The sequence below is a fragment of the Peromyscus eremicus genome, chromosome 7 (genome assembly GCF_949786415.1).
Source record: "Peromyscus eremicus chromosome 7, PerEre_H2_v1, whole genome shotgun sequence".
Lineage (NCBI taxonomy): Eukaryota > Metazoa > Chordata > Mammalia > Rodentia > Cricetidae > Peromyscus > Peromyscus eremicus.
Window position 1 is genome coordinate 42,869,346 of NC_081422.1, and position 12,972 is coordinate 42,882,317.

The 12,972-nt window shown below is 41.1% G+C and overlaps 1 protein-coding gene across 20 annotated transcripts in view; it reads left to right on the forward strand.

The window, feature by feature from the left end:
* The window catches only part of LOC131914958 (NXPE family member 4), a 36,183-nt gene extending 23,211 nt beyond the window's left edge, over positions 1–12,972 (forward strand). For 6 of the 20 annotated variants that reach the window (XM_059267786.1, XM_059267785.1, XM_059267784.1 and 3 more), the window contains 7 exons: positions 2,515–2,619; positions 3,191–3,293; positions 4,062–4,167; positions 6,233–6,966; positions 7,450–7,511; positions 9,020–9,226; positions 11,307–12,318. In XM_059267786.1, coding sequence (XP_059123769.1) covers positions 4,075–4,167; positions 6,233–6,966; positions 7,450–7,511; positions 9,020–9,226; positions 11,307–11,842 — 1,632 coding nt within the window. In that variant the 5' untranslated portion in view covers positions 2,515–2,619; positions 3,191–3,293; positions 4,062–4,074 and the 3' untranslated portion in view covers positions 11,843–12,318. Of the gene's footprint in view, positions 1–314; positions 563–1,172; positions 1,358–2,514; positions 2,620–3,066; positions 3,294–3,656; positions 3,826–4,061; positions 4,168–6,232; positions 6,967–7,449; positions 7,512–9,019; positions 9,227–11,306; positions 12,319–12,827 lie in introns of those variants that run through there. The other 14 variants (XM_059267797.1, XM_059267788.1, XM_059267798.1 and 11 more) reach the window with 11 other exon arrangements.

Sequence of the window (12,972 nt, forward strand, 5' to 3'; positions counted from 1 at the left end):
AAAATCTCTATGATAATCAAACTTGTAGTCATGTTAAGGTTTCTAGGTATACACAGATATAATTCAGTGAGGTAGGTAATCTTCAAACATCTACAAAGAACTACAGAATACGGCATTTAAAAAGCTTTAAAAACTTAAGACTTAGACAATGAGACACATCTGCTCCTGGCAGCACCAAATACTTCAAGGAAGATGATGGGTATTGAAGAAACTCATTATGGAGTTTGCTTTCTTTGTGGCAAAAGTAGCCACTGGACAAAAAAGTGCCCTTTCATCAACTGATTGACAGTATGTTATATAAATTGGACATGCAGGACCCATAGGAAGGTGACCATTGAACTTTGCAAGACAAGATGGTCCTTCAAGTTCCTGCTTCACAGAGGAGACTGCCAAATATTCTACAGGACACAGAAAGAAGTGACTGAGAGACTCTAGGCCTGTAGGCTGAAGAATGGATGCCCCAACATTACAGAAGAACTTTGGGTGACTGTCCAGGTAGCCAGCTGTCTCTGTCATTCTAGATTTTTGCAAGTTGCTTACAATGCTCTTCCTGTTTACTTAGGTAATATTATATCCTTCTGAAGTCTTTAATGTAGTTGAAGACTAGATAGTTATAATTTTCCTTGGTTATGATAAAAGATGAATTAGATATGAAACTTTAGACTCACAAATATAGGATAGATAGAATATTTTCTTTAATTTTGCAAAATAAAAATAGACTAGATATTGTAACTGTAATTCTTGCTTGATAACTGCTATATATAAATTTGTTATATATAAATTTACTATGTTGAAGTTAAAACCTTCCTTTTAAAATAGAAAGAAAACGGGAAATGATGGGGATGTTGTTCTGTATGCTGTGAATATATGTTGCTCTAATTGGTTGACAAGTAAAGCTGTTTGGTCAATGGTGAGGCAGAATAAGGTTGGGTGAGACATTCTAACTAGAGAGAGAGGAAGGAGAAAGACAGAGCAGAGGAGATGCTGCCAGCCACCGCCATGAGAAGCAAGATGTAAAAGTACTGGTAAGCCACAAGCCATGTGGCAAAATATAGATTTATAGAAATGGATTAATTTAAGATATAAGAGCTAGCTAGTGAGAAGCCTGTCATGGCCATAGTTTAAAAATAATATAAACCTCTGTGTGTTTACTTGGGTCTGAACAGCTGCAGGACCGAGGGGCCATGGGAGCCTGGCGGGACCAGCAGAAAAACTTCAGCTACACTTTATACATTTGAAAATCTGCCTAAAATTTCTGAAAGAGAGCTAACAGTCTTCTCCCCGGACTCCCAGCATTTCTGTATTAGTTGTTGCTGCTGTGATGAAATGCTTACCACCAAGAACTCAAAGGCCAAAAGTAATGTGGGATAATGCTTTTGTACACTGGTTTAATAAAATGCTGGTTGACCAGTAGCCAGACAGGAAGTATAGGTGGGATAAGCAGACAGGGAGAATTCTGGGAAGAGGAAGGCTGAGTCAGGAGACATCAGCCTGCCCTCCAGGGAGCAGCATGTAATGGCACATAAGTAAAGCCACGGAACACATGGCAACATATACATTAACAGAAATGGGCTGAGTTTAAATCTAAGAGCTAGTCAGGGGTAGGTCTGAGGTAATGGCCAAGCAGTTTTAATTAATATAAGCCTTTGTGTGTTTACTTGGGTCTGAGCAGCTGCAGACCGGGTGGGACATAGGAAAACTTCAGCTACACGAAAGGTTTCTTTTAGCAGATTGGTCCATGTTCTCTTGGTTCCATGTGTCTGAGCATGGTGGAAGGCAGCACACGAAGGCAGAGGAGCTTCTGCATGGCTTGTAAAAAGCAGAGAAGAGGAGGGTTTACACAGGAGGGTCTAGGGCACAATATAGCCATAAGGATGCAGAGAGACTGAGAGACTTTTAAGCATAGTGGAAGTAAATAAGCAGTCCCTGGAACCTGCCTGAACCTGGTCACATCACATACATTTGAGTATAGAAAATGCTCAGAGAGCCAGAGACCACGAGAACATGAACCTTGGACTCACCCTGGTTTTAGAACTCACTGGATGATCTTGGTAAATGATTTAAACTCTCTTTTTACTCATTCTCTCTTTACTCTCAGTTCATGAAGACAGGAAGTCCTAGTATGCCTGTCTCATGAAACAATGTCAATACACATAAAGTAACAATGTCTCCATGGAAAGAACCCATTAAAATCTGTGAATCCATGTGACTCAGAGAGGCTGTGGTCTTGGCAAGTTACCACCACCTGGCTTCCCAGAAACAGCTGAACCAAACCCTTCCCAACTATTTTCCTTCCCAATAGACTCCTTTAGAATAATCTCCAATTGAGAGACTCAGACCAAGCCACATAAAGTTAAAACAGTTTTTTCAAAAGCCTTTGTATGGAAAAAGTATTGTTATGCTCATTTGATAGCACATGACTAATGATGCTGAAAAGTCAGGATTTTCTTTTGGAGAGAGGACTTAAGTCTAACTTGTCTGGTTTTATGTTTTTTGTTAGTTGTTGTTTTTAAGATTAGATGGTGAAAGCAGGAAGATCTACGTGAGACTCTACCAAAAAACAGCAAGGAGAAGTGGAGGTTGGTGATGTATTCAAACACACACAAGCTCTTATAAAGGGTAAGGAAAGCAAGACGTATAAACCACCACCACCCCTGGGACCAACTGCTGTCTCCTGTGGGCCTGATGCATGTGTCCAAGGCACCTATTCTTCCTGGGACTCTTTCTATCAGAAAAAGAACACAGATCCCAGGTGGATTCGAACCTGTGACTGCCATACTCTATTAATCTGAGATGTAATCAACATTACTGTTTTCACTATATCAATCACATTCAAGATGGTTTCCCTTCAATTTCTGTTTTACATAGTGTACTGTTCACAGAATAATGTGCATTTTCATCTTGGTAACTGGGTCTTGACAACAAGGCTCAGGTAGAAACTCCCAAGTTCAAGTTACTATGGGAGTATTACCACCTGCTTATCAGACTTAGAGCCCTAGCGTCTTCGTCTGTTGCAAGGATATTTGAGTATGATGCAGATTATTTTGCCCCTCATTTCAGCCTCTGCTTGACTTGGTCACTGTGGTTTTGCCTTCCAGATTCCCCCTTAGGGTGAAGGGTGTGAATCCCACTGAAAAGTAGCCTCTACCCTATGCTCTGCAGCTTGTGTCTGTGGTGTGTTTTGGTGCAGGAAGGCCATACAGTGGTAGCACCCTACCAGCCACAGAAGGAGCCTCCCCACCAAGCTCATCCAGTTCTTAGAAATGAGACCAGACCAGGCCTTTATGTTAAAGGTATGAAAACCAGGAGTAGAGTGGGTAAGGGGCAATATTTATTCTCTGGTGCTAGCTCTTTTTGTGTATAAACTAGAATTCTGGGGCAAAGGGTGATTCTAAGAAGTTTTGAGGGGTAGAAAGTTTTATAAGGATGATGTTCAACAATATGATTAGTCTTTACTTATATTCCTGGGCTGGTGCCCAAGATCTGTACCACTGAGCAGTAACCTCACCCAGCTAATCTTACCTGCAAAAGATAAGTCAGGCTTCGTATCAAAGTCAAATGTTCATATAAATGAAGGGAAAAACTGGCTAAAGCTTCAAGGTTTATTTTTTTTAAGGAATAGGTAAGAGTTTTAAAGTAATTCTCTTTAAGGTTAAGAGGTTCAGGGAAAACTGGTGATAAAGAAAGGGACCACATGAAGGCTGGTAGAGCACTTTCTATTAGATGTTGCCATGGTTTGAAGTGAAGTGTTTGGTCTGCTCTTTGTGGTTGAGAGGAGAGAAAAGAGAATCTGGAGGTGGTATAACCTGGAGGATCCACCTAGATGTGAGTGTCCTGCCCACTTCAGGTTCTTGGTATCTTAGCTGTTGGTGGGCTCCAAACTGAGAGCTAATGGGGTGACAGAGGCTGGGGGACAGCAGGGACAACCAGGAGGGCCAAGATGTCACCTGAGAATAACTTAACTGAGAGCAAAGTAATCAGGACCCATGAGTGTGCCCCACCTCTGTGTGTGATTTCCTTTCTGTTTCATTACGTGATGAGTTTCTGTGATTGTCTCATAGGACAATTCGAACCATGAAAACGATGACCAGTCGTAAGTCACTGTGGGTGCTGCTGTTCATAGTTATCTTCTGGGTCTCGTTTACAGTTTTCAGAAACCCATCGAAGGTAAGGAACTAATCTCTTTTTCTGTTTTACTTGATATTGTGTATCTAGGAAAGTGTAAGTTGCAAAGACCTACCAACTGGAACGCAGATGGGGTGTGCTCAATATGGCTTATCAAGCAGCATTAACAAACCAACATTACCGACACTTGTTAAACACAGCAACAAGTGGGGAACGTCCCAAACCTTTCATGTATGAGCTGGGACCCAGGGCAGAGGGTGCTTCTCAGAGACAGGGAAGCCAGAGGGAGGGCAGGCGTTATAGGCAGCCATTCACGTGTGTGCTTACACAGACACTGTTCTGTGCTGCTTGTGGATAAGTGCAGCCATTGTTTGACAAGGTCCTCAGCCTGTGTTTGCACTGGCCTTAAGGAAACTTCTGTAGGACAGGATACATTCACTTCTATGTCCTGAAATGGACCTGCCTTTTGAAAACTGTGGAGAATTACGAGTGGGAAACATTTCCCTCCTCCAGTACCAGGCAGTCTAAATATCTATTCAAACTTTAATTCATTGCAGCGTTTAAGGCTTATATTTTATTTTGTTAGTGTTGGCTTTGTTGCTGTTTTCTCTATTTCATTAGTTGCTTCTCTGCTATGGAGTGGGACTTTAGTTGGTGATAGTGGTTAGCTGCTTTTATTTGTGTGCAGAACTTTGTTTTTGTTTTTGTGATACATGGATTCACTCTGTAGCATAGGTTAGCCCTTCTCTTGTTGTACAGCTCAAGCTCACTTTCAGACTTGCAGTTGTCCTGATTCAGCTTTCACTGCTTTTAGAGAGCTATTTATTAAAAATACTCTTTTTATGTTTTTTTTTTTTAGACAGGGTTTCTCTGTGTAGCTTTGTGCCCTTCCTGGAACTCACTCTGTAGCCAAGGCTGGCCTCAGACTCACAGAGATCCCCCTGGCTCTGCCTCCCAAGTGCTGGGATTAAAGGCAGGCTCCACCACCACCTGGCCTATTAAAAATATTCTTGTTCACAGTTTATTATTATTATCTACACAAGAATTGGGTTCATGCAAGCTACTTTGCATTTCCTTTAGTGATAATAGCAATGATCCATCTTATTATTACTTCATTGGACATGCTAGGATACTTTTAAATATCTTTTCAAACCGTAGAGACAGTCCCACTTGCCATGAGTCCAATGCCTTTCTGAAGTTTCCCATGTGTCCTAGTTAGGATTTCTATTGATGTGATGAAACACTATGACCAAAAACAACTTGGGAAGGAAAGGGTTTATTTGTCTTATATTTCTATATCGTAGACCCTCATTGAAGAAAGTCAGGACAGGAACTAAAACAGGGCAGGAACCTAGACTCAGGATCTGATTAAGAAGCCATGGAGGAGTGCCGCTTACTGCCTTGCTTCTTCTCACTTATAGCACCCAGAACCATTAGCCCATGGGTGGCACCACCCACAATGAGCTGAGCCCTTGCACATCAATCACTAATGAAGAAAATGCCCTACAGACTTATGTACAGCCCAATCTTATGGGGGCATTTTCTCAGGTGAGGCTCCCTCCTCTCTGATAACTATAGCTTGTGTCAAGTTGACATAAAATTAGCCAGCACACCATATCATTTCATAATACTCACAATAACCATTCAAGATACATAAAAGAGTCAGTTGATAAAACTGATTTACAGTTATCATATTGCAGTTCCTATGGAGGACAGAAGATGGGGTCACATCACCTGGAGCTGGAGTTACCAGTGGTTACTAGCCAATGGATATTGAACTCAGGTTCTCCTTAGAAACAGCAAGCACTCTTAACTGCTCAGCCCTCTCTCCATCCCCATATCACCACCATTTTGAAAAAGATCCTAGCAAGGGCTATTGGAGATTGAATGGGTTTTCCAAAGTAAGTCATTGAAAACCAGAGTTATACTGACAGTTTAAATAAAGACATCTCTGTGTGAAACATATGTGACCACAAAATATAAGTGTAATGTGAATTCTACACCTCTCAGTGTTCTATAAAAGACAAAAATCAGTTAACCTGCCAAGACTATTTACATTAAATAGCAACTTTTTCTTTGTTCTCTATTCTATTTCTTGCCCATTCAGGTACGGATTCAGTTCAAGTTGCCTGTGTCCTTCAGTCGCTGGAATTTGGCCACAACATCCTCATGCCCTACAGTGCCTCTGAACCTACCGATTTCACCAAAAGAGACAGAGCTGAGAGTCAAGGAGGTCCTAGAGAAACTAGACAAATGGATCCCGCCCAGGCCTTTTACCCATCTCAACAACACCACCAGCGCCACACACAGCACAGCCACCATCCTCAACCCTCGAGACACACACTGCATGGGGGAAAAACTGGATGTGCTGGTGGAAGCCAGGGACCACCTGGGACGCAGGAAGGAGTATGGTGGAGACTTCCTGAGGGCCAGGATGTCCTCCCCAGCCCTGAAGGCAGGAGCTTCTGGAAAGGTGACAGACTTCAACAATGGCACCTACCTTGTCAGCTTCACTCTGTTCTGGGAAGGCCCAGTCTCCCTGTCTATCCTGCTCATCCATCCCAGTGAAGGAGTGTCAGCTCTCTGGAGAGCAAGGAAACAGGGCTACGACAGAATCATCTTCACTGGCTGGTATGTAAATGGAACCTCTCAGGTCCACTCTGAGTGTGCCTTGATTCTAAACTCAAGTGTCGAGCTGTGCCAATATCTGGACACCCAGGACCAAGAAGCGTTCTACTGTGTGAAGCCTCCAAATGTACCCTGTGGGGCTCTTACCCACATGCATTCGAAGAACAAAGAAGTTTCCTATCTTAGGCAGCAAGAGAGGAGCCTCTTTGAAAGGTAAATATTATTGTTTCACATTTCTGGGGAGAAATTGGTAATCTAGGATACAGGGAATGTATTCTAAGCACTGTAACTTAGGGACTCTGTAAGAAGAGTCCTTTGAGAGGGGACCTGTGAATTCATTTGGGGACAGTATTCAATCTCCAGGGGTCCTCAGACATTTGTGATAAGTAATACTTATCAATGAACCTAAAAACGCAGGTTGACTAAGAACAAAAGGAAAGAGAAATGTATGTATGTGTGTGTGTTCTAATCATTCTTTCTGTGTCTCAATACACTGCCTTGCATACATACCTTCTGGGTCCCTGGCTCTTATGAACTATGAAACAAATAAATGGAAACTTACTGAATGACCTGAAATTCTAGGCAGGGAAATTAGATCATCACTGAGAAGCAGCAGAAGGATTGGCCAATCTGGGTTCTGGAACTATGCTTGAGTTGAGGCCATTGCAGATTAATTTCTGTATCTGTCTCTTTAAGGTCAAATATAGGTGTGGAGATTATGGGAAAATCCAATGTGATTAGTGTCTCCAAATGCAACAGTAAGTGCTTCTGTGCTTGGCGGGCGGTGCTTAACACTGGACCCATTTAAAGGTCCTTCTCTCTGCTGGACTTGGTCACTGTCTCGGGTTTCATAAGGTGGGCCAAGGCACAAAGTCCATATGTGAATGAATCTTTGGATTCACTAGGAACTTGAAAACCTGCTTTAGTAACCATATTTCTCAGCAATCGACTCCTCAGGTAGAAGGTCATCTGCCCATCCTATACAACAAGCTGCAAACGACAAAACTCTCTCCCAAGTCTTTACCTAGTTCTTCATCCCCACCACCACCGTCTCCTGCTGTCTTCACAGCCTCCCTAGAATTATCACTTAGACATCTCCAATGTGCCATCTAGGAGTCAATTTACAACCATTTCTTTTACAAAGGACTTCACATGCGTATCTGCTACTCTCTCTCTCTCTCTCTCTCTCTCTCTCTCTCTCTCTCTCTCTCTCTCATTCCATTTTTTTTCCTTCTCTGAAGAGCTCATAAATACCACCTAAAATGACTTCAGGCAACTGGATCTAGATTCATCATGGAAAGTTTGCTAATTGCTAAGAAAGTTTTCCACATAGAAGGAAAAACACTTTTCTGATTGTAGAAGTGATGTGTAGTGTAGTGCTTTCCTAGCAGGCATAAAGCTCTAGGCTTGTCCACGAGCATCACATAAACACACACCCATAATTTCCTAACTCCAGAAGTGGAAACAGGAAGATGAGGAGTTCAAGGCCATCCTCACCTACATAACAAGTTGAAGGCAAACCTGGACTACATGAGACCCTGTCTCAAAGACAAAGACTGACTTAGAGAGGAAGAGGGAGAGAAATGGTATTTCTTTTGTCCCATGTATATCAGCACCTTCATAGTAGTTGTTAAAATATTAATTTACCCTTTGAGAGTGATGAATAATTGTGACCCCAAATCTGCTGCCACACCATCCTAACCACCCACACCCCCACACCTTCCCAGGTCTCTTCATTACCCAGAGATTAAGGTGGAAGATCTGGGCCTTCTTAGACCTCCAGGCCTCTCTCAATGCAAACTGGCCAATTTATAGCCAAGTTCACCCTGCATTTATCTCAAAGTGTTCATAGTTTCATGGTGACATTTTAGACACCATGAGAGCATGTAACAAGCTCAGGAACCAAGTGGAATAACATGCTCACATTGAAGAACTCTCGCCCTATATAAGAATTGATGAGGCTGGTCTCATGGCAGGGCTAACAAATAGTTAAATTTTAGTTGAAGGCCTTTTTTATTCTGAGAGGAAAAACCCCATGTACTTTTCATATAAACATTAATAGGTATCACTTAGGAAACTCACATCACAGGAAACTTTTACTGCAAATAAATATTCCATTATGAAGATACTTTAATAAGCTTCTTTTTATTGTCACCAACCACCCACACGCCTATCTAGAGGGTTCTTTGGAAAAGATGGGAGGCTCTTAAACACAGGTGAATAGAGTGGTGTTTTAGAAGACTCGATCTTGCTGATTTCTTGGCAGAAGAAGCTGTTCCAGCAAAAGGGAGATGCAAGCTCGGGAAGGCATCTGCAATCCCCAGTGGGCACGTCTGGAAAAACACCTGGACTCCAGCCTCCTGTAGTTTGGCTCCGATCAAAATGAAAGAATGCCTGAGAGGAAAATTCATCCATCTGATGGGTGATTCCACAATCCGCCAGTGGATGGAATACTTCAAAAGCAGTATCAAGAGTATGTCTCAATATAATTCACACCTCTTTCAGAAACTGTGTTTTAATATCATGGGGGGAAAAAGAGTACAGGAAATTCCTCCTATATCATAGTTTTATAGTCTTAATCACAAACCATCAGCATTATTCACAAAAAAAATGTTACTATCATTCCCTAGAACCATGGTTGTTAAATAGTGTGTTATGACCCATCAGGGGTCAAAAGACATTGTCCCAGGGGTCACCAAAAGACACCTGCATATCATATATTTACATTATGATTCATAACAGTAGGAAAATTTCATTTATGAAGTAACAACAAAAATAATTTTTGGTTGGGGTTCACTACAATATGAGGAACTGTATTAAAGGGTCACAGCATTAGGAAGGTTGAGAACCACTGATCTAGAACAACATTCACTATCTCTAGTATTTGTTTTGAATGAAATAAATTAACATACAGCAAGTATTTATCGCACTGCAAGGCACACTAACACATAGGCAGTACCCAGAAAGCAACAGCAATTGGAAATGTTATCAAAAGTTAGTATCAGAGTTGAGGCTAGAATCTATCTGTAAGAAGCCTAGTTTTATTTCTCTATTCACTAAGTCAAGAATACATCAACACTAAGTCAGATTACAATATTCTATGTAAGTTAAACCACATAATAAACCATCACTTCCTGCTCTTCTATGTCCTTGGACCCTGGCTCTTGTCACTGAAGACGAGGTTGAGGCTATGACTGGCCTTGATATGAGACCAATCTTGTGTTCTCCAATTTAAAAAAATAATAAACTGGTCCCCTATAAAGGCTGAAATAGGCAGGGCCTGGGTTCTAAGTTGTAAAAATATTCAAAACAGAGAGGACATGTTAGATCATGATTTCCAGTAAACAATCAGCCCCTCATAATTTTGTCTCTCTCAGCTACAAAATCGAGATTCTAGTGAAACTTTATCATCACGTGGCCTAATGTTGCAGGTTTCATAGGTCATGCAGCATCTGAGGTGTGAATGACCCTCCCCCTCAGCATGTAGGTTACAGTGGGTCGAGATCACTGTATACTGTATGTAAAGTTCAATTCTGTAGCCAGAATGTGCTTGGGAAAAGAGAACTGGAGTGAGTTGGAAGCAAGGGAGACACTAGTTCTACCACTCGCCCCCAGAGACTCTCCAGCATATCTCTCTTGTAGCCTCACTCCCTGCCTTAGACTTCTCAGCCAGCCCTCCCTTCCCCATTAAGACATGGTTCAATGTGGTCACTGACTACATATTTTTTCAGAAGCTGTAGGGATAGAACAACTCAGCTTGCTGTTCTGATTAGGGTCTAATCGGCACAATGGAACAGGGTGGACGTTGTCTTCTATTCATAGTGTGCTTACTTTCAGAGGTGTCTAGATTAGAGAGATTTTTTTTCTCAAAAGTTGAAGTGGGGATTATAAGTGCCCTTTGAGTCACAAACTGTCATCTTGGGCAATTTGACACCCTGTCTTGACTTTCTTTTCTACAACATGACAAATAGATGTGTGTTTAAATGTGTGTGTGTGTGTGTGTGTGTGTGTGTGTGTGTGTGTGTGTGTGAATATCACTGAGGCAAGTGGCTGCATCTGCTAGATAAATGCTTTTGTAAAGGGCATCACAAATGAGCCATCATATTACTGTCACTAATGTAGATGAGACACTTGGTGCCATTCCACTCTTAGGGAAAGAAGAAGAACATAGAATACAGTTTTAGATTCCTGGAGCCATTACAGAGCTTTGCTTGGCTTCTTTTGCACATAACATCAATTAATAGCCTTCCCTATCTACCCTCATTTAAGGTCAGGGTATAGGTAACATGTCCTATGAGAACAGCATGGACACACTAATCACATCATCTTCCTGTAAACCTGAGTTCAAAGCTAAAGCCATCCCCTGCACAATTCAACCTGAATGATTCTGGAAGAGAGCAGTTCCTTATCATAAAGCACTTTGAGTTGTTTGAGTGTCAGATACCATAAGTTTATACAACTCTAAACACCAGATCTTTTCTTCTATATTTGTGGCTAGTTGATCTCTGTAACTGTATTCTCCTTTTGTTTTGGGATTGCCTGTTGGCTCTCAGCACTGAGGTCTGTGGATCTGCATGAGACTGGAAAACTGCAACACCAACTCGCTGTGGACTTGGATGAAAACATCAACATCCAGTGGACAAAACATGGTTACCCCCTTATTGGGTCATTGGTCTACTCTGTCAAAGAGATGGAGTACATTGCACGGATAATTGACAGAACTGGAGGAGAGAAAAACACAGTCATTGCCATTTCTCTGGGTCAGCATTTCAGACCTTTCCCCATTGACCTTTTCATCCGAAGGGCCCTCAATGTCCACAAAGCTCTTCAGCGTCTTCTCCTGAGAAGCCCAGACACTATGGTTGTCCTCAAATCAGAAAACATCAGGGAGATGAGCAGTGATGTGGAAAGATTTAGTGACTTCCATGGTTACACCCAGTACCTTGCCTTAAAAGATATTTTCCAGGATCTCAATGTGGGTGTCATTGATGCCTGGGATATGACAATTGCATATGGCACAAATGATGTCCATCCACCACAGCATGTGGTTGGAAGTCAAATTAATATATTCTTAAATTATATTTGCTAGCAAACACATAACTCTGAAAGTTACTCATTGAATTTCAAAGATGCAGTGAATTCTGCTGGAGTGTCAGGTACCAGGATGTCCAAGTAGTCCAAGGAGTTAGTCTGCACTGTGGTCCATGTGATCCACCCAGTTCAGCCTGACAAGGCCCTAGACTGGGCTTCTGCTTCAAACTGAAGCTCAAAAGAATCAATGAATGGTCCTCCCTTTTTTGATCAGGTCCTCTCTTTTCTGATCAGAGCCAACCTGTTCTGTATCAATTGGAAGTTAGGATTCCCTTGGCTGAGACCTTCTCCCTGTTGCTGTGAGTCCAGGAAAATTAAGTAATTTTGTATAACATTTTTAAAGGTCTTTGATTCAATTTGTAAATATTTTTGTGGAGACTTTTTACATCCATGTTCATCAGGGAAATTGTTCTGTACTTTTTTCTTGGTTGTGTCTCAAAGTTTGACATCGGGACAATACAGACTTTAGAGAAAGAGTTTGGTATCATTCCTTCTGTTTGTGATTAGTGGATGGGTCTGAGAAGCATTGGTTAGGTTTTCTTTAAAAGTTCATAGTATTCAGTACTGAATCTGTCCAGACCTGAACTTTTCTTTGGAGAGAGACCTATAATTATCACTTCAATCTCATAGCTTATTATGGGTCTATTTAAATTGTTTCTAATTCCTAGGTTTAGTTTTGATAGACCATATACATTTAGAAATTTGTCTCTCTTCTAGGCTTTCCAGATTTTTGGAATATAAGATTTTGGATTAACCAAAACAAAATATTCATGGAAAATTCATTACCATGAAACATAAGATTTTGTTATTTTAGAACAAAAATAAAATAAAATTTTTATATAGAAAAACATATTAAAATAGGAATGAATAATGGAAAATATTTTAGTGAATTTTTACTCTTATATATTAAATATAAAATTATAGTTTGGTTTTTAAAAATATATTATAAATTATATATTTTTGTTTGTTTGTTTGTCTTTTAGGTTTTGGGGTTTTTTGGACAGGGATTCTCTGTGTAGCCCTGAGTGTCCAGGAACTTGCTCTGTAGACCAGGCTGGCAATGAATGCAGAGATCTGCCTTCCTCTGCATCCTGAGTGCTGGAATTAAAGAAATATGCCACTATTGCC